Source organism: Mollisia scopiformis (assembly GCF_001500285.1).
Source record: "Mollisia scopiformis unplaced genomic scaffold LY89scaffold_30, whole genome shotgun sequence".
NCBI classification, from domain to species: Eukaryota; Fungi; Ascomycota; class Leotiomycetes; order Helotiales; family Mollisiaceae; genus Mollisia; species Mollisia scopiformis.
The window spans coordinates 283648-306266 of NW_017263610.1; the positions used below are offsets into that span (position 1 = coordinate 283648).

The 22619-nt window shown below is 47.9% G+C and overlaps 5 protein-coding genes across 5 annotated transcripts; 2 read left to right on the forward strand and 3 right to left on the reverse strand.

The window, feature by feature from the left end:
• The first annotated feature begins 615 nt into the window (after window positions 1-615).
• On the forward strand, window positions 616-2589 carry LY89DRAFT_690570 (putative C6 transcription factor). The gene has a single exon (XM_018216123.1). It carries the CDS (start codon window positions 708-710, stop codon window positions 2418-2420), a length of 1713 nt encoding a protein of 570 aa, XP_018063372.1. The 5' UTR covers window positions 616-707; the 3' UTR covers window positions 2421-2589.
• A 446-nt stretch (window positions 2590-3035) lies between these two features.
• Window positions 3036-15055, reverse strand: LY89DRAFT_711308 (lovastatin nonaketide synthase; the record flags this gene model as incomplete). Its single annotated transcript, XM_018217893.1, has 9 exons — window positions 3036-5885; window positions 5916-5920; window positions 5954-6737; window positions 6774-9496; window positions 9598-9685; window positions 9716-9964; window positions 10010-11556; window positions 11746-13336; window positions 13388-15055. 9 exons carry the CDS (start codon window positions 15053-15055, stop codon window positions 3219-3221), a joined length of 11322 nt encoding a protein of 3773 aa, XP_018063373.1. The 3' UTR covers window positions 3036-3218.
• A 1391-nt stretch (window positions 15056-16446) lies between these two features.
• On the reverse strand, window positions 16447-18369 carry LY89DRAFT_763533 (cytochrome P450; the record flags this gene model as incomplete). The annotated part of the gene is made up of 6 exons (XM_018221600.1): window positions 16447-16604; window positions 16684-17235; window positions 17290-17851; window positions 17934-18000; window positions 18058-18170; window positions 18226-18369. The coding sequence occupies 6 exons, from the start codon at window positions 18367-18369 to the stop codon at window positions 16447-16449; spliced, it is 1596 nt and encodes a 531-aa protein (XP_018063374.1).
• A 344-nt stretch (window positions 18370-18713) lies between these two features.
• Window positions 18714-20362, forward strand: LY89DRAFT_598735 (cytochrome P450; the record flags this gene model as incomplete). The annotated part of the gene is made up of 3 exons (XM_018210056.1): window positions 18714-19295; window positions 19351-19876; window positions 19944-20362. 3 exons carry the CDS (start codon window positions 18714-18716, stop codon window positions 20360-20362), a joined length of 1527 nt encoding a protein of 508 aa, XP_018063375.1.
• A 587-nt stretch (window positions 20363-20949) lies between these two features.
• Window positions 20950-22140, reverse strand: LY89DRAFT_741320 (uncharacterized protein; the record flags this gene model as incomplete). Its single annotated transcript, XM_018220692.1, has 4 exons — window positions 20950-21188; window positions 21243-21319; window positions 21406-21899; window positions 21949-22140. 4 exons carry the CDS (start codon window positions 22138-22140, stop codon window positions 20950-20952), a joined length of 1002 nt encoding a protein of 333 aa, XP_018063376.1.
• Between the last annotated feature and the right edge of the window lie 479 nt (window positions 22141-22619).

The window sequence follows — 22619 nt, forward strand, 5'->3', positions numbered from 1 at the left end:
GCACTCCCTCAGACACAATTTCTCTCAGCACTTGAGTGACTCTGGTACTTCTGCCAAGCCTTGAGCTGACTATTCTGTCTGTCAAGACGCAGCAACAAGAAGCCCGACCCAAGGTAAACATGGATGGCGGCAGGCATGCCATACATACTGGGTTTGTCGCCCCTGTTCGGCAAAAACGGCGGCTAGCTCTCTCTTGTGATCAATGCCGCCGCAGAAAGATCAAGTACGTATTTTGCATACAGATGAACTCGTCAGTGGACTTATCCTAACACATGAAAAGGTGTGATCGTAATGTTCCGTGTCGACAGTGCACCAAAGCCAACCTCAAGGCTTGTTTGTATGTTAGAGAAACCAGAGCCGCCTTGACCATGGCACCGTTTGATGGAGAAGAGACCCAATTTCTCGTTTTCGATCAATCGCTGGACCAACAGCTCAACAGGACGCCGGGTTCCATGGCCACGACTACCAGCATGGTCTTTGAGTCCCCTCCCAGTTCCAGGGCCTCTGATTGTCAGACTGGCAGCCACGAGAGTTTTTACGAACAAGATCTATCACATCACATGGACTTGGGACTCTCAGATTGTTCAACTGGGTATCTCACAGACCCAAAGACTCCTCCGAGCTCAGTTATAGATCTATACCCAACCACAACTTCCTCCATACAAGGTGCCTTCTTTAAGACGAGATTCTATGGTCGAAGCCATTACATGAATTATGTACCTCAGGTAGGAAAAATATCCGTTTTATGTCACCTCGCAAGCCTTGCTAATTCAACCCAGTCCTCTGAGGTCTTAGCCGTCATTCAGGCCCATGAGGCCAATGCAATGAAGCATGGTTGCGCGACCCTTGCGCGTTGCAAAGAGATAGGCAATACAATGAAGGCCCAAGATTTAGCAGCCGCTCAAGCCTTGAGGTCTCTCACAGATATCATGCCAGCACGCGAGGTATTTGATAAGCTCGTCCAAGCATACCTTCGCACATTCCGAACCGTTCTAGGAATATTGCACGTTCCCTCATTTTGCCAAGAATATAATACATTCTGGTGCGATCCTGAATCCGCGAGTAAAGAGTTTGTCAATACTCTACTCTTAGTTATGTGCATTGGCTCGACTTTCAGCTCGAAAGAAAGTGGGGTCTCAAGAGAGCTGATTCTTCAATGCATGCATATCGTCTCGACATGGCTAAGCTCTCCAGGATCAAGGCTAGTGGGAAGTCTAGATCGTCTCCGCATACAATGCTTATTCTTCCTAGCCTGTCAGGCGAGGTCTGTTAAGTTCAACATCTTAGAGGGTAATCTTCTCAAGACAGCCATGCAGTTAGGCCTCCATATCGATGCCGAGAAACATTCTTTCCGCCCTATGTCTGCTTCCGATGTGGAATCTAGACGCAGATTGTGGGCCACGGTCTTGGAGTTGGAACTTCAATCCAGCATGGACTGCGGCACTCTGCTTTCTATTGATGGTGATGATTATGACTGCGCTTCCTCGTTAAACATCGACGATGCAAGTCTGCAGACAAAGCATTCAGTTTCCCCAAAACCCATGGACCAGCTGACGCAATCATCGATCCAGATTCTGCTAATGAGGACGATGCCTACACGTTTGAGGATAGCCCGCTTTATCAATAGCTTTCGATCTGGAGACTCTTTTGAACAGGCCCTGTCTTTAAGCGCTAATCTTTTGGCCGAGCTCAAAACTTGCACCTCTCTGATCGAGGCATACCGTATGAGCAGTAGCCCACCTACGACTTTCCAAACAAAGCTCTTCGACCTTCTCGTCTATCGACTCCTTCTCGGACTTCACCACCCTTTCGCAGTCAAGGCCATGTCCAACCCTATGTATTATTACTCACGCAAGCTATGCCGTGAGACGGCTATGTCTCTCCTTTCGCCGTCACTACATTCCGGTGACGACGACTTCCACCAACTTCGCCTCCAGAGGGCAGGCCCTTTCCGTAACGTGTACAGGCAGTGTGCCCTCTACATGTGTCGTGAGCTAATGAATCCCATGGAAGTTGACACTCCATTTTCCGCCGATCCAGGAGGTAGATTCATCCAAGAAGAGGCGCGCAAGGCGGCATGCAAGTACATAGAGCTAGCGAGGCTCCGCATAGAAGCTGGTGACAAAAGTATCAAATGTTACGTACTAGTCTCTGGTTTACTAGCGTGGGCAGACGCAACACAAGCCGGGCAACCGGTCGAGCCAGAGATCTCAGCGGCGCTGAAAAGGAGCTTGGAAACGTGTCGTACGCTTCTCAGCTCGCATATACGGACTGTGTCGGAGCTGCATGACATGCAACTCACGTTGACTACTTCTATTGATGAGCAGTTCGACTGGTCGCAATGGGACAGCTCGGTAGGTCAGAATGCGACGGACTTGAGTCCACAATCATGGATAAATTTCTCGGAGCTGGGTTTATAGGGAAAGTAGGTTTCGCGGAACAATGATTGAAGTAACATCAAACTGGCGGAATAAAGCAATATACTGTATTAAGACCTCTATCACACAGTCTCTCAGATGCAGGCTTCGGCTCCGATATTTCCGATATAATATCGTTGAATATGAATAATATATCGGGCGAAAAAATATCGACTCGAATATTATTCAAGTGATTTTGCATCATTCGAATGATTATTCGATATATCGTACACGTGACCGTTAAATAGTTGTTCCAGCGCCGTAGCCAATAGAACCCTTGCTATGGATAGTCGGATTCAATCGGGCAAATGGTCGGATCTGGCCGGCTGACATGCTAGCCTCAGGCTTTAAGAGTTGAGCCGCACTAGCCTCAGGCTTTAAGACTTGAGCCGCAATGTGGCTCATATTACTTGAGCTGAATGGAACGCCACTTATTTGACCGAGTAATGCCTTAAAATTTAGGAATCTAAGAAATATATCCTCAAAAACAAGGCTTTTAGTACTAATTTTAATATATCGAGCTTTTAATTTCCCATTCCCGATATATGCGATATATTCGATTATTCATTCAACATCGTACTTCCTAATTTGGACGATACGATATTTTTTATTCATTCAACGGATTCGATATCGGCACGATATTATCGAATAATTTAATATCGGCGCCGAAGCCTGCTCAGATGTGCCTGAATACCAAGACTCAAATGACAAAGATATTGAGGCGAATACACTAAAAAATAAATAATTTAAAATGGAACAAGAGACAGACTGCAGCGAGGAAATGAAATATATATAACAGCCTCATAATGATTCTCCCATATAAGGAAATACCAGCTTCCCTCCACCCGCAATGTTAGCCTCCAGATACCTCACAATCAAGTCCTCGATGCCGAGCTCAATCGCAGTTAGAATCCACTCCGCCATACTCACGAGTGCAAACTTCCCACCATATAGGTTCTCCATTCGCCGCGCAAGCTGGCTGAAGGGGACCTGAACTCCGCTGCTATGATGCTTGAACGAAATGCCTGCAGCAGGGACGGGACAGCGGACAATGTCAGCGGCGACGGTGGCCACGTCTTTGAAGTCAAAGAAACCTTCGATGTTGGGAAGATCGGGGACCGTTCGACTGAGAATCGAGTAGCGGATTACTGCATTCATGGCGTCGTCGTGCGGCGCTCTTGCGCCAATGACCGAACAGGGACGGTGGATGACAACGGGAAGACTTGTTTTGTTCGCCATTTTCTCTAAGAAGCACTCGCTGGCCCATTTAGAGGATGTGAAACCTTGGGAGCCATCTGTGGGTGGTGGGCAGGCAGCCATCGAGATGGATGGCGAGGTGTATGTGCCAGACTGGAGGATGACGCGCGGGGATGAGATGAAATGAATAGGTACTCGGTAGGGAAGCGCCATTGTCGTGAGGAATCTGGTAGAGAGATAATTTGCGTCTCTGAGTGAGGCGTAGTTGTTCAAACAGTGTCCTTGCGAGTCCGCATGGATGATTTGGTCGATATTGCCCTCTAAAATCGCCATCTCGCTTCTGGAGAGGCCCAAATTGGGACTTGAGAGACTTCCAGTGTGAACGACGACCTTGGGGTCCACCGGTATTCTATGTCGTGCATCTGCAGGTACAGCAATACAGTATATAGTTGCAACTTCGTTATCATCCATCAAAACCGTGAGGATCTCTGAGCCTAAGAAGCCCGTCGCGCCTGTAAGCACAATTCTCCGCTGATTTCGAAGAGTCAGAACTGGGTTTGTAGATCCATTAGCTGCTAAAACATGCTCTGGGACAGGATCAATGGATGTCTCCAATTCCCAGTCGATTGTCTGTGTAACGAGCCGGCCTCGCTCCTCGTTTGTTACTGCTGCCATAGCTCTCAATGTGCTGCAGCGGTACAGCTCGTGAAGGGGTATGCCAATTCCCATTCTCTCTTTGAGAGCACTCTGTAAGCGCACAAGGAGTAACGAACTCCCTCCTATGACGAAGAAGTCTGTGTCGGCTCTGATATGAGCAGCACCTGCGGCGTCGCCAAGAATATCTTTCCAGATCAATCGCAACTCTCCTTCGGCTATTGTAAGATTGCTGTCATCACCATACTCCCTGTTTCGAGTCGGCAAGGCAAACTCGGACATAGCTCTTCTGTCTATCTTTCCGTTAATTGTAGTGGGTAAATGATCAATCGCTATAATCATCGCTGGGATCATATATTGGGGCAAGAGAAGACAAGCGCAAAGCCTGTCCAGCTCAGCCTGAGTTTGGTTCTTTCCTGATGCCAATACAATGTGAGCGACGAGAAACTCTGGCTGGCCACGAACTGTGACGATTGCATCGGATAGAACGCCTTTTGATGCTTGTAGAATGGCATTGGCAACTTCATTGAGCTCAATCCGAAAGCCACGGAGTTTGATGAGAGTGTCTCCCTCGATTCGGCCTGATAGGACAAGAGATCCATCCTCGAGTAAACACCCCCTGTCACCTGTCTTGTACATGAAGCCCCATCCCTGTGAGACGTCTTCTGGGGTGGCAAATGGATCAGGTAGAAATTTGGTGGACTTGAGCTCGATATCAAGGTAGCCTCTCGCAACGCCGCGGCCGCCAATATATATCTCTCCTGGAAATCCTATTGGTAATGCCTCACAGCTATCGCCGAGGATGTAGACCGATGTATTGGGAATGGCTTTACCAACCGAATAAGGCATGCTGGACTCGTCTTGAACAGGCAAGGAGCGTAGTGTTACGGCACAAGAAACTTCAGTCGGCCCATAACAGTTCGTCAAGGTGAGGCCAGGTATTTCCAATCGTTGAAAAGCAGAGACCAAGCCGTCTGCAACAGGCTCTCCACCGGAGCAGGCATACCGCCACGAACTGCATGCCCGAAGCAAGTCCGGAGCATAAGTAGCGAGCATGAGATACTCCGAAGGAGTACATATTGTGAAGTGGACAGAGTTCTCCATCATCAGGCGCGCAATCATCATTGGGTCTCCGCGGCACTCGGATGAAGCCACCACTAGGGTTCCTGCATTTGCAAAAGCGTTGAAAGCCTGAGCGATTGACATGTCAAATCCGATCGAACTCTGCTGCAGCACTGTCACTTGCCCAAGACCGAGAAATGCACTTTTCGATGCAGCATAATTCATCACGCCGCTCTGTGTGAGTCTAACTCCTTTTGGAGTACCTGTTGAGCCGCTAGTGAAGAGTAAAAAGGCATCCGAATGGTCCAATGCTACCGTGGCCGGAGTCTCGTCGACAGAAATTGGTAACTCGGACAAGTTCAGCCTTGGAACAAAGTCTCCCACATCGCACTGTGCTACGGCAATAGTGGTAGCACAGTGAAAAAGCAGCAGATCCGGCTTACACACTCTCATTATGGCTCGTTGTCGTGCGACTGGCAGAACAGGATCAAGAGGGACATAAATAGCTCCAACGTGCAAGATTCCGAGCATGGCCGCATATGTGTCTATGCTGGGCTCACAAATAACTGCGATATGGGCGCCGACATTGACTTTGGCACTTCTCAGCGCCGAGGCAATGGCACTCACTCGACGTGAAAGTTGGGCATATGTCATAACAAGCTGGTTGTGTTTGATGGCAAGGGATTCTGGGTAGTCGGTGCATACTTGTTGGAATCTTTCTGTCAGTGTCTCGGGCCACATGTGCTGGATTCTTGGACCTCGTCCCAGACTGGGTGCTCGCTCGAGCTGAAGCTTGCTGCATGTTGTGCAGCTCTGCAATGTTTGTAATGGATCAAGTGATAAGCTCTCAAGCAAGTTTACGTAGGTATTCATAATGAATTCGGTGGTAGAAGCGGAATATAGATAGGTGCTAGATGAAATCTCAATAAGATGGGCTCCAGGTGTTGTTTGTGTAATGTTGAACGTCAAGTCATAGGGCGTCTTCGCGTCCACGTACCGCACCAAATTTAGAGAGCAATTTCCCAGCTTTCGCTGTAACAAGTCGCCAATGCGATAATTGAAGGCGATTTGGAAAAGCGGTGTATGTGCTGAAGATCGTGGCATCCCAAGACGTTCGAGGATGACATCAATAGGAATTTGAGCATGATCAAGACTGCTTAGGACTTTCCGGGACGTATCCTGGACGAGGTCTTCGAACGGTCGCTCTTTGCTCATCCGAAAGCGCATAGGTAGAAGATTAGTGAAATGGCCGATAGTGCTTGAGAAGTTTCCGCCAGGACCACGACCAGCATCGGTAACGCCGATGCAGAGTTCTTCTATATCAAGGAGACGAGCAAAAAGAGCCTGCATAACGGCTAGATAGAATTGCATTGTCGTTGCCCGGCACATCTGGCTCCCATCTTTGATCTTAGACACGGCTTCTTCATTGATTTCCCTTCGGACAGTGTGATTGCGGTACACAGGCTGTGATTGTCGGCTTCTCCTCAGCGAAAATGGAAATAATGGCAGCACGCTTGGAATTGGGTCCAGCTCATGCATCCAGTATCCAATGGAGTCTTCCAGGGCTCCGCTCTTTAGAGCATCGATCTGCAGCCGAGAGAACTCTCGATACGAGTTCGGTACGGTTGCAAACGGAATCAGTTGATATCCACGCTCCAAATCTTGGAGAAAAATGTGCCAGCTCATACCATCCATGATAATATGATGGCAGCCAAAGATTATTGTGTGGAACTCCGTTGCATGCGTAAATAGTACAGCTTTGAATATTGGCCCTTTTGGCAAGTCCCACTCAGTATCAACTAGGGTCTGGAATTGCAGCTGGACGTCTTCAGAAGTTGCTGTGTCAACATGAACAAAGCGGTCTTTCAGATTCCCGCTTAGTGTAATGCCTTGATGGAGATCTGAGTTTCCAGGGTGGGTAAAGAAGCAAGTTTGATATGCCTCGTGGAAGGCTAAAGTCTTTTCTATCGCTCGTGAGAATCTGGCAACATTTAGTTGGCCCTTAATGCTATACTGTGCAGTAACATTGAACGCCGTACGGTCCTCCAAGAAATTTTGCAAGAAGTGAAGGCTCGCCTGTGGATATGACACGAACTCGGTGTGCGTATAATCTAGCTCCAAAGTAGAAGAGAGTCCTGAAGGTGCTATTCTCGGGCTCGACAATGAAGTAGAATCGGAGGTGTCATACTCTTGGGAACATCCTACTTGCGATTCTAGAATTTCAGAGCGCTCCGTAGCTGTGCTTGAGTCCCCTTCAGTGACATCGACTGTCGACTCAGAATTGGTTGATGTAGCCATCATCTCGGCGGATCTTGTTCGTTGCTCAATGTATCTACTCGCGGCTCGAGATGAAATTGACCATATTGACTCGCGGCCTAGAATTTCAAGCAGGGGCACATCAAGTCCCAAGTCCTTGAGCAACCATATCCGTATTTCGACTGCAAGGAGGGAGTCGAGGCCCAGGTCGGATAGCGGCGCTTTGATGCTAATCGAAGCGAGAGGAATTTTTATCATTGATTCGATTTTCTTACAGAACAGCTCCTCGAAGGCGGCAGAGACTTCGGCGGTGGAACTTGCCAATTCCAATCTTTTGCGATGCTGCTCTGCTGATGTGCTACGGCGAGCTGATCCGTCGCTGGAAACCGGTGAGACAACCATGTGAGAGAAGCGTGGATTGTTGAACCATTGCGGTCTTGCAGACGCATTTGGATGGTCGACAAAAGTTTCCATTCCCATCGTGAGTTCCGCGTTTGTTGAGTTCGGGTGGCCAGACAAAATTGCTTGAATGAATAGATGGTGAAATTCGGTTTCGGCTAGAGACGTATAGAATTGCGAACGAAGATGTTGCTCGATTTCGGTGTTTGCCCTCTGACTCTTGGCAACATATCCTACATCTGTGATCATGCCAATATTGATGACTGACGCTGACTGGCCTCTTCGTCTCCGCTTCGCGACTAAGCTGGACATAAACATATTGGCAGCATGATATATGGACTGTCCAGCATTGCCATACTCACTTCCTAGCGAAGAGAAAGCGATGAAGAAGTCCAGATTGTCTTGGGCAAATTCCTCGTCCAGGTAGACTATGCCGTCAATTTTGGGTTTGAGTTGCTTCTCAATCGAAGCAACCGTAGTGTTGAGGAACAGAGAGTCTTCAAGCACCATTGCACCATTAGCTACGCCAGCAATCTCCGGCATGGTATTTCGAATCATTGAAGCCGTTTCATGTACCTGTGCTCGATCTGTGACATCCATTTTCACGATACGAACATCCACGGAAGACGAACGTATACTCGCTGGCCACTTTGCGTCGCTGTTGGCGTTTCGACTCGCCAGAACAATGTGACAAGCGCCACAACTGATCATAAAACGACATAGAGATTGGCCCAACTCACTAGCCATGCCGACCATGAAATAAGTTTTATCGGCAGCAAAGATTTTGCTCAGGTCGATGGGCGGTATGATGACTTTCAAGAGGTTAGTCCGCTGCCACTCTACTACCGTTGAAAGTCTCTCCGTATTCAATTTATCTAGAAACACATTCGTGTCACAGATTTTGATTATCGATGGCACTACCTCAACTTGAGTTGGCAGTGCTATCGCGTCAGCAATTACACCATCTTGATGAGCCAGACGCAGAGAATGAGGGTCAAAAGTTTTCACCACACAAGTATTTGGAAGGTTTGACAAGATGTTGTCAACATGAACGTCCGAGAAACGCCACATGGTAGACGAATCGTCTGGTATCAACGCACGGATGACCCTGGTCGGCGCGAGTGGGTGAAGTACATTCCAATTTGAATGGCCTGTTGTTGCCATGGCTTTAATGAATAGCAACTTGCGTCTCGTCGATATCGCGGCTGTGGCAAGCGCTTCTGCGATACAGCGTAGTGGTTCATGCACTAATATTGTGCCAGTTGCAGGACTGTTGGACAGTATATAAGAGGCAATCAATGCAGAGCCCACCACAACTAAGCTGCCAGCATTGTAATCACATTGCAGGGACAGCTCAAGAGAATTATGAGTTGATACGATTGCGGTGGAAGAATTGGTGTTGGATAGCGCAAATGCTGGTCTCCCATGTATGTGCCCGAAGCACAGGAACAAAGCCTTCTCCGAATGTGAATGCAAAGCCACGGATAGCTCAACGTCAACCAGGACGAAATCTTTGGGGGAGCACAGGAATCACTCTGGATGAGGTGAGATGGTGAAGACTGGTAGGAAACTTCAATCCTGCCAGTCGGCTCCAAGAATTTCGTGATCCGACGACGCTTTGCATTCAGCCTTTCGTTCAGATCATGATCCGGGACCAGGCGTGGTATGAGTATGCTACCCCCTTTCACTACAATCTCTGGCTCTTGAGCCCAGAGCATGCCGTGGTTGACATGTTGTGGAGACGAGAGAAGTACCATCCGGAGCAGATACCGTGTGGCCATCTCCATATCCCACGAGGAGTGTTGATCAAAATCAAGAAACTGCATTTCAACATGCGGTAGTTCCAGAGCCAGAGAACGACCGATGCCAATCATGATATTCGAATATGGGTTGTCCACAAGGCGACCATTTGCCACCCATAGTACATTCGCAGCGTTGCCTAACAGCTCTTGCAGGTTCTCGAGTCTTCTGTCATTGAGCTTTCAAGAGAAAATTGGTTCGTCAAGTTCTGTCAGACAGAGTACACTCATTCCTGATATCATTGAAGAAGGATCTAAAGCATCAATGTTCGGACATATCGTAATTTGCGGTGTCCAGCGTTTCGCAAGCTTTCCGGCTTGGCGAACAACTTTAGACACAGACATCGTCTGACCTCCAAGGATCAATACTCGAGACTCTGGAATGGGGCCTACCAATGCCAGCGGGTCATTCAACAGCTCAAGCCGCTCATCGAAGGCACGCGTGATGAAGACAGAGCAATTGTGCCGTGAGATATCAGGGAAATCATAGATTATAGATTCGACGCCGGAGAATCCATTCGCGAGAAGGATATCATCCCATTCTTTCGCGGAGACACCAGGGCATGGGAACCGTCCGTCCTCGACTCCCAACCACCAGCCTTCAAGGCCCCCCATCAAGCCAGTCTCGCGTAGCATGGTGCCTGTGACTTCTGCGGCAAGCAAGAAACCTCCTGGACGCAACAGAGATCTGACATGCTGGACCGTTTGGGCAAGCCTCCGAGTTGCGTGTAACACATTTGCCGCGATGATGACATCGTACGGTCCTTTCCCGAATCCTTGGTCTACAGGATCTTCTTCAACATTGAAAGTCTTGAAGTCCATCCTTGGAGAATGATCGGCAAACCTACGAGCTGCTTTCTCAAAGAAGCCAGCCGAAATGTCGGTATATGTGTAAGACAGATATGAACTGCCAATAGCGTCTAAGACACTGCGTGTTGTCCCACCCGTACCAGCACCAATTTCCAGAATCTTGATCCTGGGGTGCTTGTGGCTGATTTTGCGCATAAACTCCGCGATATTCTCGTTACAAGCTGCAAATCCTCGACCTTCAGTGTATAAACGGCCAAGTAGGTCATCTTTCAGCATGTGCTCCAGCATTTCTGACTCGCCCCGAACTACTGAAGGAAGATTCTCGCCCACAACAGTCAAGAGCGCCAGATCAACACTGTCTTGAAAATGGTTGGCAAATTCACGAATCGTCTCTTCGGTGTCGTTCAACCATTCCTTCTGCACGATGGCATGGCGGCCTTCACGAATTGGATCCAGAAGCGTATTGATGCCTCGAAATAAAGCCTGGTGGTGCCATTTGAAACCCGCAATTTCTTCGGCGTGTATCTTTCGGCACAAGTCTTGCATGAAGAAGAGCGCGGTACGCTCTACGGCATCGATGTACTGAAAGTCTTCTTTTGTAGCCTCAGATGATGATGGATCTGGAAGGCCACACGCTACGTCCACGTCCCAAAATGTCTTTGCAAACAGTTGTCTGTCATCTGAAGGCTGCGGCTCGGCAATGGCTTTGAGGATTAGACCATCAATTCGGACACCAGATGCGTTACTTGTTTCATCATAAAGATTGATGTCAAGTTCTAAAATACTGCTAGTCGACTTGACGAGGTGGGCATCGATCCCTATGCTCGTTTCTCCTGAAGGTGCTCGATATCTCTGCGCGGGATCGACGAAAGCACGTCTAATTCCGGCTGGAAGATACGTACTTCCCATGGCTTTCTCGGCTGTCGAGGCAAAGGTAGCAAATCCGACCTGAAAGCTGACGTCTAAAATAGCTGGATGTAGCGCATAATTATCTCCAAGTATGCCATCCGCCCAGGTAGCGGACGCTTTCGAGACGCCCCAGATCCTGTTGATGGATTTTAAGGCGCGGAATACGCCATCATAGACGATTCCCAGCGCAGCAGTCGTAGAGAAAAATCGATCGACATCAAGTGGTGGAAGTTCATCCTCACAAATAGGGCTGGGTGGAAAATACCCACTTGTAGACGAGCCGAGATGTATAACCAGAACGCCATCGCAGCACATATCCAACGTACGCTCATCAGAGCAGCTGTAACAAGTAAAATCAGCTTGTAGGATAAAATCATCGGCCATTTTACTCGGGTTGTGACGGCTTCTAATCGTGAAGATGATCTCAACGCCTTCGTCGTCTTCGTGGATCACCAACGCCTTGGCTATATTCATATCTTGGATCTCCAACATTTTGACAGGACGGGCACGCACGAATGCCTCACTCGCTTGCATCACCATACTGACATAGCCAGCCCCGGGAAAGACAACTTGGCCCTGGAACCTATGCCCTCGGAGCCAAGGGATGTCCTTCTGACGGAACACATTTCGCCAAGTCATTTCGTACTGTGTGTCTTGTCGCAGACGACCCAGGAGCTCATGCGTGCGTTGAGCGCTGGAACGATACTCGCGCGATAGGCGTGATTCGTGCCAGAAAATCTGTTCATGGTCCCAACAGTATGAGGGGAGAGCTTTTGGCATTTGCGGGTTTTTCGGTTTGTTGAAGGCGGTACGACAGCCGTCAAGGTCGACAGATGAAGGACCCAGATGGGTCCACAGCAGTCCAAGTATTGCTGACATAGACTCTACATCGTTCTTTCCACGTTCTAAGCAGCCAGCGTATTGTATCGAAGCGTCAGCAACTCGTTTGAATGTCTCGTTCACGGAGCCCTTTAAAGTGGGATGGGGCCCGACTTCCAATGCGATGGCGAAAGAATTGCCTTGCGACAAAACCGCCTCCAGAGCTTGGGAAAATCGAACGGGTCTGATCATATTCTCAACCCAATATGGGCCGCTCAAAGACTCTAGTGATCCCTGAAGCGAGTTTAGATGTTCATCCACACTCGAGTACCAGACACAATCTTTTTGGGGTGCTTGAAGGGAGACATCCAATGATTTCAGGAGGTCCGAGTATGCTTCTGCACAGCAAATCATGTGATGGGAATGATAGGCCTTATCAACCTTCGGCAGCCGTGAAAATATCTTGTCTTGGTCAAAGATAACTTCCGCTTCGTGGATAGCATTCGAATCACCAGAGAGAGTAACGCTAGAAGGCGAGTTACTGGCAGCAACCCCGATACGGCCAACAAATCTGGCCTGTGAGCAAAAGGCTGTTGCGTCCTCGAGCCCCATACCGACAGCAATCATTGCACCTGTTTGACCTGAGTCACCTTGAGCTAGATGAGCTACTAATCCTCGGTAGTAGGAGATGCCCATAGCATCTCTTACGCTCAGAAGCCCGGCTGCATATGCAGCACTGACTTCGCCCGAAGAGTGGCCTACAACCGCGTCGAGATGAACGCCAGCGGCTCGTAGAAGGTGTACAAGAGATATTTGAATCGCTACACAGAGTGGTTGCGAGATTTCACCTTGGGAAATTCGTGAGAGAGGGGCTTCTAAGCTTAACTCCTGTTTCAGAGACCATGAAGGCCCATCAGGAAGTGCTCTGAGTGCTTCTTCGCATTCTCCGAGAGATTTCCGGAAGGTAGGTGACTGGACCATGAGCTCGCGGCCCATGCATGCCCATTGTGCGCCCTATAACAGGAGTCAGCCTCTGGTAGTGTTCTGGATCTTTGGCTTCAATACCTGGCCAGTGAAGACACCAAGAATTTTCGAACGATGGTAATCATATCCCGGGCCTTGGGAATCAGAACGTGCCTCATCCAAGATAAGTTGCCTTTCCAGAGAATCAAGGAGCATTTGGCGATCCGAAGCAACGATTGCGGTCCTTAGGACAAATCCAGTCCGCCTCGAATGGAGTACCCAGCTCAGAGCGTCTAAATCAAGTGAGGGATTTCGACGAATGTGGTCTGCCATTTGCGCGAGAGAACCAAGTAAGGAGGAATGACTTTTTGCCGAGAAAACGAACGGCCCAACGAGGTTAGTTTGGGACTCGCAGTTTCCTCTCTCTTGATCCACAGGCATTGCGACAGAAGACCGTTGATAGCTCTCGAGGATAACATGAGCGTTAGTACCACCAAAGCCAAAACTGTTCACACTCGCGCGTAACGGCTTGCCATTGGTATCCGGCCAAGATACAAGGGAAGTCGGGACGCAAATATTTGCGTAGTGAGGTTCGATCGCCGGATTTAAATGCTTGAAGTGCATGTTTGGAGGTATTTCTTGGTTCTGGATAGCCAAGGATCCCTTCAGAATACCGGCAATGCCAGCACAGCCTTCGAGATGTCCGATCACGGTCTTGATAGAACCGCAATACAGTTTATTGGCTGGGGGTACAACATCAGCTCCACTTGGGAAGAAAGCTTCTTGGATCGCACGAGCTTCGGCCACGTCCCCGGCCAAGGTTCCGGTGCCGTGACACTCAAAATACTGGCAGCGATCCTTGAGAGAATCTAAACCAGCTTTCTCGTACGTCTGTCGAATGAGATTTGCTTGAGCAGATGAGTTGGGCATAGTTAATCCTTGCGTGCGGCCATCTGAGTTGACAGCTGATTCACGTATGATGCACTCGATATCATCATTGTCTTCAATGGCTCTGCTAAGTGGTTTGAGAAGAATCGCCGCGCAGCCTTCACCCCGAGCATATCCATTTGCACCTTTATCCCACATTCTTGAGCGGGAGTCGGGAGAGAGCATATGCAGCTTGGATTCGGCGATGTAAGTTGCATGATCAAGTAATAGCGTACTGCCTGCCACGATGGCTTGCGCTGCATCACCATTTCTGAGTCCTTGGACTGCTTGATGTAGGGCAACCATGGAACTGGAGCATGCTGTGTCGATAGTCATCGACGGTCCCTTCAGATCGAAGAAGTAAGATAATCTGTTCGCAAGGATGCTGCGTGCCAAACCAGTTGCCGAATAAGTTGGAAGACTCTCCAGGTCGCGCATCTGAATGTCGTTATAGTCCGAAGTCATCACCCCAACGTAAACCGAAGTCGAAGACCCTTCCATCTTTTCCAATGGCCACCCAGCAGCTTCAAGGGTTTCGAAGAATGTTTCCAGAAGAATCCGCTGCTGGGGGTCCATACTGTGGGCCTCTTTGTTATTGATACGAAAAAAAGCATTGTCGAAAAGTCGGCAGTCTTCCTGAAGCAAGTAGGACTGGCCTTGAACATTGGTACAGCCCGGACGGTCACCGTCCTGGTCATAGAAGCCGGAAAAGTTGAATCTGTCGACAGGAAAGTCGCGTATCACATCTCTTGGTGCTTTCAACAAACCCCAGAGCTGAGATGGTGAGCTCGCAGAACCTGGAAACCTGCAAGCAGAGCCAACGATTGCGATTGGTTCCGCCATGATCGACTCCAGATTAGCAACTTAGGTGAGATGTGGAAGAGAATTGTTAAGACTAAGTAGCTCTGGAACTGAACATAAAAGATGTCTTGCCGAGACATCGACAACACGTGAGCGATGTCGAGCATTATCATTAGACCTTTGGGGATCTCAAACTATTACCAATAGCACGGAGATTGGTCAGAATTACGACCGAATGGAACTCCGAGATTCGGGATCCAACCCCAGTTACCAACAGTGACGGACCGGCTTTGACGTGAAGGCTGCCGGTCATTTTTTGCCGCATTTGGCAGCGTGAAGCGAACCAGGTACCCAAAGGCTCCAGACAAGCGACCGTACGCGTAATACGCTAATTAATAAAATATTAGCAGATTCTCAGAGCTAAATTTGCTTTTTTTTAAATAAATAATTTAATTATTGCCTAGCGCCGCGTCTGTTTATCCTAGGTCATGTTACTTTGATCACGTGGAAATGTTAGGGACGTGAAAAAAGCCACGATTCTGCCCGAATAATAATTCGCATTTTGAGAGTTGCCGAGGATTACCCAAAGGCGGTGAAAGCTTGCAGCACATCCTTAAGAACACTAAAATTCCTGAATCTCAGTCTCCCGGCATGCTCGTCCGCATTATAATAAGTACTGCTTCGAATTTAATGCGATCAAACTATTATAACATGTCTCAATTAATAGCATTAATTTATCGAAGTTTAAATCATTTAATGTAGTAGTTGTTTATTAATTAATTTGAATCGCTGAATCGCACTGAACCTGAGGTGCGGCCGATGCGACTGCCTCAGGCACCACATTAAATGCAGTGCATCACTACCGCCAAAATTTAGAAAATAATAATAAAAGCCTGAACGGGGGGTCCAGGAGGGCGTCCCCCTAGGATAATTGGCCTCTAAAAGTCTGAATAATTTAATATTATCGCACAGTTTTAATTGCCCGGCTTTTGAGGGCGGAGCCGGTCGCAAGTCAGTCAGTCAGTCGGTCGGTCGGTCGATTGGTCAGAAAGTTGAGGCTCTGCGGCAGTGGCTGCGCTGCTAAGCGAAGAGCCTCAACAACCTCGAAGATCCTCACTTTGACCTAGAATCAGAGCCCTGAATCAACGCCAGAGCTTCCAGCACTTATATAGAAGATGACTTTTGGCGCAGCCAACTAGCTCCACGCAGTCGCGAATTTTAAGGTTGACCGCTAAGTATTTGATTGGCTTGACATACACTCTAATTGGCTCGACGTTAAACGCCAAACGTCTGATTGGCTCGGTGCTGAATAGATGGACTCGCCCAGACTGTACCGTACGCGCCATTGACATGCGATCCGCACCGTTGACATGCCCTCGACACGAATATTTTTTTACTGATGTTGTTACACTTAAATTTTTATTATTCAACTATTATCTATTCTTCAGCCGAATGTATGTTTGTTGCGCTCTGTGAGTGTTTACGTCAACCCCTTTCAATGACGATAAAGCGGGTGGCGTCTTTTGCAATACAAAAGTCCAAACGATCATCGTGATGATTACCCTCAATTCCAAAATGCCGAGTTTAATCCCTACAGTGGACAAGTTAGTCCTGCACAAACCGATAATAATTGGCGCTGGGTCTGAGCGGATGTGAGTTGGAATGCTTACCAAAGCAACTACGAAGTCCTACTCCGTACGGAAGCACTGGCCCTGCAAAAGGATTGAATTTGGTTATCCCCTTCTCGTCTTCGGCGAGAAAGCGTTCTGGCAGGAACTTTCCAACATTTTCATCATTCCAGACACCATACCGGTCCTTGGAGTCCCTGCTGGTAGCGCTGCGCTTGTCTTCCGCTATTCCAAGAGCTGGACTTTGGAAGCTTGGCCCATTCATTATCATGAAAACATCAGTTCCTTTGGGTATCACATGGCCAAGCACCACAGCGTCTCTTGTAGCTCGTCTGATGACAGTTGGTATAGCGGTACCCAATCGATGATTTTCCTCAATGAAAGCATCCAGATACGGGACTTCAGCGTCGACAATCTCATGCGCTGTAGGAAGACGGTCCTCTTCCACCGCTCGCTTGTGCACCGACTTCAAAGCTGAGAATAGCTTTTCCTGCACCTCCTGGTACACAATAAGGTGCTTCACAGCCCAGCAAAGAGTTGTTGAAGTTGTCTCGTGACCGGCGAGGTAGAATCCAAAGAGCTCGTCTCGGATCACTCGAGTATCGTACTCGGCCTTACGATTCTATTTCTCCGCCAACTGTACTTCACGTCGTATTAGCAGGTCCACGGCGGAAGTAACTTGATCATCTTGGCCACTCCGAGAAGCTTTTTGCCATGCAGTGTGCAGCACCCCTGTCATCATCTGATCTGTATATTTTCTGGCGGCAGCCAAGGATGGGTAGAATTTCAGTGCGAAATTCATGTGCATCCTTGGTGCTGGCGAAGTCATTCCAATTTGGATACTGTCGACTAGAGTTCTGATGGCCGTATAAGCACGAGACTCGGTAGCAGCTGGAAATACTGGAGGTACGTTGATATCTGTAGATAGATCGAGCTTCTCTGTTTCCGAAAGTAGTTCTGACTGTGACTTGCTGAGGCCGGTCTGGACACCCAAAGTGGCTAACATAATAACATCAACAACACCCCTGATGAGGTCATGGTCCGCTTGAAATGGCCTCCCCTGGGCTAAGCGTAATTTCTGCTGCCAAAGCTCGAGCAGGTCTTCAATCGCTGAATGGATAGCAGGAGCAACTACATTTCGAAGGAATGGTGGAGACATTGTGTCTTTAATTAGGTTGCGATGTGATCGAAATTCATCATTGCTAGGCATCTGAAGAGAGTTAAAATATTAACAGATGCAATCAAATAGAGCGCAGTTTCAATGAAGACATAGAAAGTAAATCGGAACATACCCAAACGTGATTTCCTGGTAACAGAGGACCAAAGATATCACTCAAAAAGGCCGAGCGATCGAATTCGCTTTGCCGATACATTTGGATGTCTTGAGCTTCACGGAAATCTGCCAGAATTACTCACGGCTTTCCGATCGGGCTTCTCATGAACATCTGAAATATAGGCGAATTCAGCTCCAGAGCTTGATTTCGGATATAGCTCCACATCTCGCCTGTCTCTTGTCGCCATTTGAAAGCCTTCATTTCTCGTCAGCTTATGGAAAAGACCACGAGACGAAAACTTGGAGCTCACATCGGGAAGATCTCCGAGCATCCGTTTTACACTTCTCTCATTATATGGTATTCCGGGAATAGGCTTAGGGAGAAGATGACGATAAAGCCAGAGTACCACGACTAGCAACGTACAAACAATGACGCCAAGATTAGAGAGCAACATCCGAAGTTTTGGCTATCAGTGAAAGCAAGCTTACTTAGAAAACTAGCATTCAAGAGGCAGAAACTTGGGAATGTCTATACAAAAGTCGATCGACTCTAAGTTTACAGCTTCTGTGAAATGTCTTGCATAAGCGAGAAGTACTTCAATGCAAGGTCGGTTAAGCGACGGCTTTTTCATTCCATAAAAGGAAATAAAAGAGCGAAGAAGGTCTCGGAGAAGCAGGTATGGTTATATGATTTGTTCTTCTCGGTGATATTGATATTGCGGAGAGCTGTCTGGTGAGTGTCGTTTGCTGAGGAATTCGATAAATCGCACAACAATAATTGTCATACTTTCCTGGCGCAATGATCTTTACTACCTCCCTTCTCTTTTCTGGTCTTCCCATTTTTGCGCTGACTCTTATTGTCTGGATTGGCCATGCCTGCTTCAAATATCACCAATACGAGCGAATGCGTGTGCAGTTTGGGTGTTCACCGTTCAAACATTATCCAAGCTGGGACAGAATCCTCGGCCTTGATTATGTTTATGACATGGTCAAAGCAATCAAAGAGAATCGCTTCCTCGAGTTCCAGAAAGAAACATACTCTGCTAGTGGGGCCAAGGTTTGGAGAGCCAACTTTCTCGGGAACCGGATGATCTACAGCTCGGAATCTGAGAACATGAAGGCCGTGTCCACTTCTCATGGAGATTGTTTTGCAGTTGAGCCAATCCGAGTAGGAAATGGAGCCATAACTCCATTTCCGGGTCGTGGTGTCAGTTCGTCTGACGGCGCGAAGTGGCAAGCTTCGCGAGATCTAGTCAAACCATATTTTGACCGTGCTGGTTACTCCAATCTGCAGCGGCTGAGTCAACATGTCGATCGATTGCTAGATAAGATCCCAAAGGATGGATCAGTCATTGATATGCAGCCATTGTTCCAGAGATGGGTATTTGGAAATAATTACTACTTTTTGGAAACCGTGCGCTGACTGGGCCGTTAAGTTTCTTGACACATCCACAGACTTTCTATTTGGAGAGACAGTCAACTCTCTTGACAAACCGGAAAACCAATGGCCATTCAGAGATATGATTGCTGTTATGGCGGGATTGCGCCTCCGATTACAACTCAGCTCTTTCTTATTTCTCCACCGTGATCCTGAATGGCTTGCTGCTTGCAAGCGGATCCATGTATTCCTCGATACCTACATCGAAAAAGCTTACAAGCAACTGGAAGATGAGAAGAACGGGATGCAAGCGACTTACGCAAGCGGAGAGGCTCGGAACGACTTCCTCTGGACGATTGCCCGTCAAGTGCCTGATAAGCTCGAGCTGCGGACGCAGTTGACTGCTGTTTGGATCCCGTCTAATGAGACGACATCTATTCTCATGAGTAACACCTTATTTGCTCTCGCACGACATCCCGAAGTTGTCCAGAAGCTACGGAAAGAAATTCTCAAATACGGAGATAAGCTCTTGACATTTGAAGGCTTGCGATCAATCGATTACCTGCGATGGATCATCAACGAAAGTAAGCATTACCTTTGTCCTTCAGATTGAACATCGCTATGTACTGGAGCCTGACAGCCTTCTCTCAGGTCATCGTCTGTATCCTGTCAGCCTGCAGACGGTTCGAGCTTGCGTCAAAAATACCAGCCTCCCTACAGGCGGTGGCACACATGGCAAAGCACCCATTTTCTGCGCAAAAGGAGATATCGTGCATTGTAACCGATATCTCATGCATCGTGACCCGGATTTCTGGGGTTCTGATGCTGAGATATTCCGTCCAGAACGATGGGCAGAAGTCAGGCCCTTATGGAACTTCGTTCCTTTCGGCGGGGGACCCAGAATTTGTCCCGCTCATGTTATGGTGGACACTGAGTGCAGCTACACCATTTTCCGGATCTTGCAGAACTTCAAGGCAATTGAACCTAGAGACGATGAGCCATATACAGCTGTCATGAGGGTTGGCCCGTCAAATAAAAATGGTTGCAAGCTTTCCTTTGTACCCGCCTGATCAAGACACTTTGCGCACTTAGGAGAAGATTGTGCGCAGAATCGCTTCTTCTACTTCTCTGGTCTTGCGCAAAGAGCTACAAATGTTTTGCAAGTGTACTTTTAAACTAAATCCCTTCACCAACGATGTTTTGAAGAATATCTTCTTGCCCTTTCAAAGGTTCGGCTCTTTCAACTTGGAGACAAAGCCACAGGCTCCTTATTTCATGCTACCTAGCCTCATAACGGTTAAAATAATCAGATTATTCGAGAATCGTATTCATAGATCACATGTAGCAAGTCTAGAGAGAAATATCTTGGAGTAAATCGCTCCCTTCGGTTTGACACTCAAGTTACGGGACTAGGAAGCCGCAAACTTTGCAATGAAGTGAAACTAAGTGCCACCGAATGCCACAAAACTGCTTTGAGGTATTTGTTCTCCCCACAGCTGCGAACAAGCTATGCGACAGGTTGCTTGTTGAAATCTACAGGCGAAGAAGTCATACTGCACCGCTAGAGCGTATGCTGCTCGGCTGACTTGGAATTTGACGAAGTTCAGTCTCAGAGATGCCATTTTCTTGAAGTTTGCCTGACGATGAAGCCCCAACTCTATATCTCAGACTGTCTTTGCCGGATACACTTTAGCCACCACTGCTGGACCCTCTTCCTGTCGTGATGGCTACATATCTTGGAAAATTGAAGCGAAGCCGATGCATATAATTGCAACAGAGCCGGTAAAGATGTACCAATCATAGCAACTGTCGGTTCGACTTGAGACGGAATCCAAAACGTTTTCCCGTAGTCGTTGTATTGAGGGAGATTGTATGCAGCAGCTTCGAAGTTCCACCCTGGTGGTGAGTTAGTACCGGACACGAGAATATTAGGATACTTCTGTTACTCACAGCTAGGGTCAGTTGGCTCCCAATGAGTCGTCTCGTAGACGAATATTCTGAGTTTGTAGGCCGCTACAATGCCCGCACTGTTTGGATCTTTCAGCTTGGCTGGCGCCTTGATGTTTCCAATCCAGGATCGGTACCTCCGTAGGAGAGGCGAGAAAAGACTTACGCGGCACCAAGGATGAAAATGACAAAGACCCCAAGGCGTTTCTTGAGAGGCATTTGAAGTCTAGAGATTGCATAGATGGGGAATATGAGTAGGATCACATCAAAAGCTAAGCTTGTGCTGTACAGCGCTTCTGTTGCGTTGATGTAGAGGTCGGAACAGTTTGTGATACGATTGACCGGATCCCAAGCGTCGGCAATTGGATGGCACGAGAATCCAGGGATGATCTCAAAAGCAATAACATAGGCGCCTTGTAGAGCAAGCAATATCCAGATGGTTGAGGAGTAGAATAGGTACCCTTTCGCGAAGATACGTCGATAAAATAGGAGAATCGATACTCTTATCGATGCTGACATGAGTGGATACATCCAAGCAGCAACAAAGATACCTTTGAAGAATATGATGAACTCTCCGTATGTGATCTCTTCTATCGGCTTTCCGATTCCAGAGTGTAGATTGAAATATGCAGCCATGGCTGTCCATGCTATGTAGAACATCTAAGTAAAGATCAGCTTTTAATACTATGACTTCGAGTATTCCACTAACCACTGCCGGAATCATCGCATAATCATCGATGCCAAGGCGTTTTGTTGAGTACCTGTAGGCCAGTCGAACGAACACCACCAGGGATGCCACAATACCAAGGACGATGATTGCAATAGCAATAGAGTAGTCCTTGTGATTATTGTCTATTTCTAGCGGAATGGGAATAAGATTGGTGGTGTTGATGTACGACATGGCAATTCAGTATTGCGATGCTTCGTGCAGAGGGAGAGACAGAGAGGTTGAGGAATACAGTGACTTCAGAAGAAAAGAGATAAAGTGAGGATGGTGGGCGTGAGTTGGGGTCTCGCGTGGCATTCGGCTTATTTTTCCCCAAAAGAGATTCTCTCTCATTATACCCGCTTCGATGGATCATTCCTGCATTGAATTTGATGCTGCCGCGAAGAATTGGGAAAATAATTGTCTCGACATCCCAGTGAGGGTAGATAGTAGTCGCACAACAGATTCCTTCCAGAGGATAGGAGGTTCCCTGTTTCTATTGGAAAGGATGTCTGCCGACCAATATTAAATGGTTTTGGCTCATGCACCGTATTCTGCAAATAGGCCATGATCAACCCGAGGGCCGCGTTGGTGCGTCCGTCCGCTTATACTTAAATTATGGTTCGAGACGCATGCCACCTTACATGGTGTTCTAGACAAGGAGACAGCGTGCC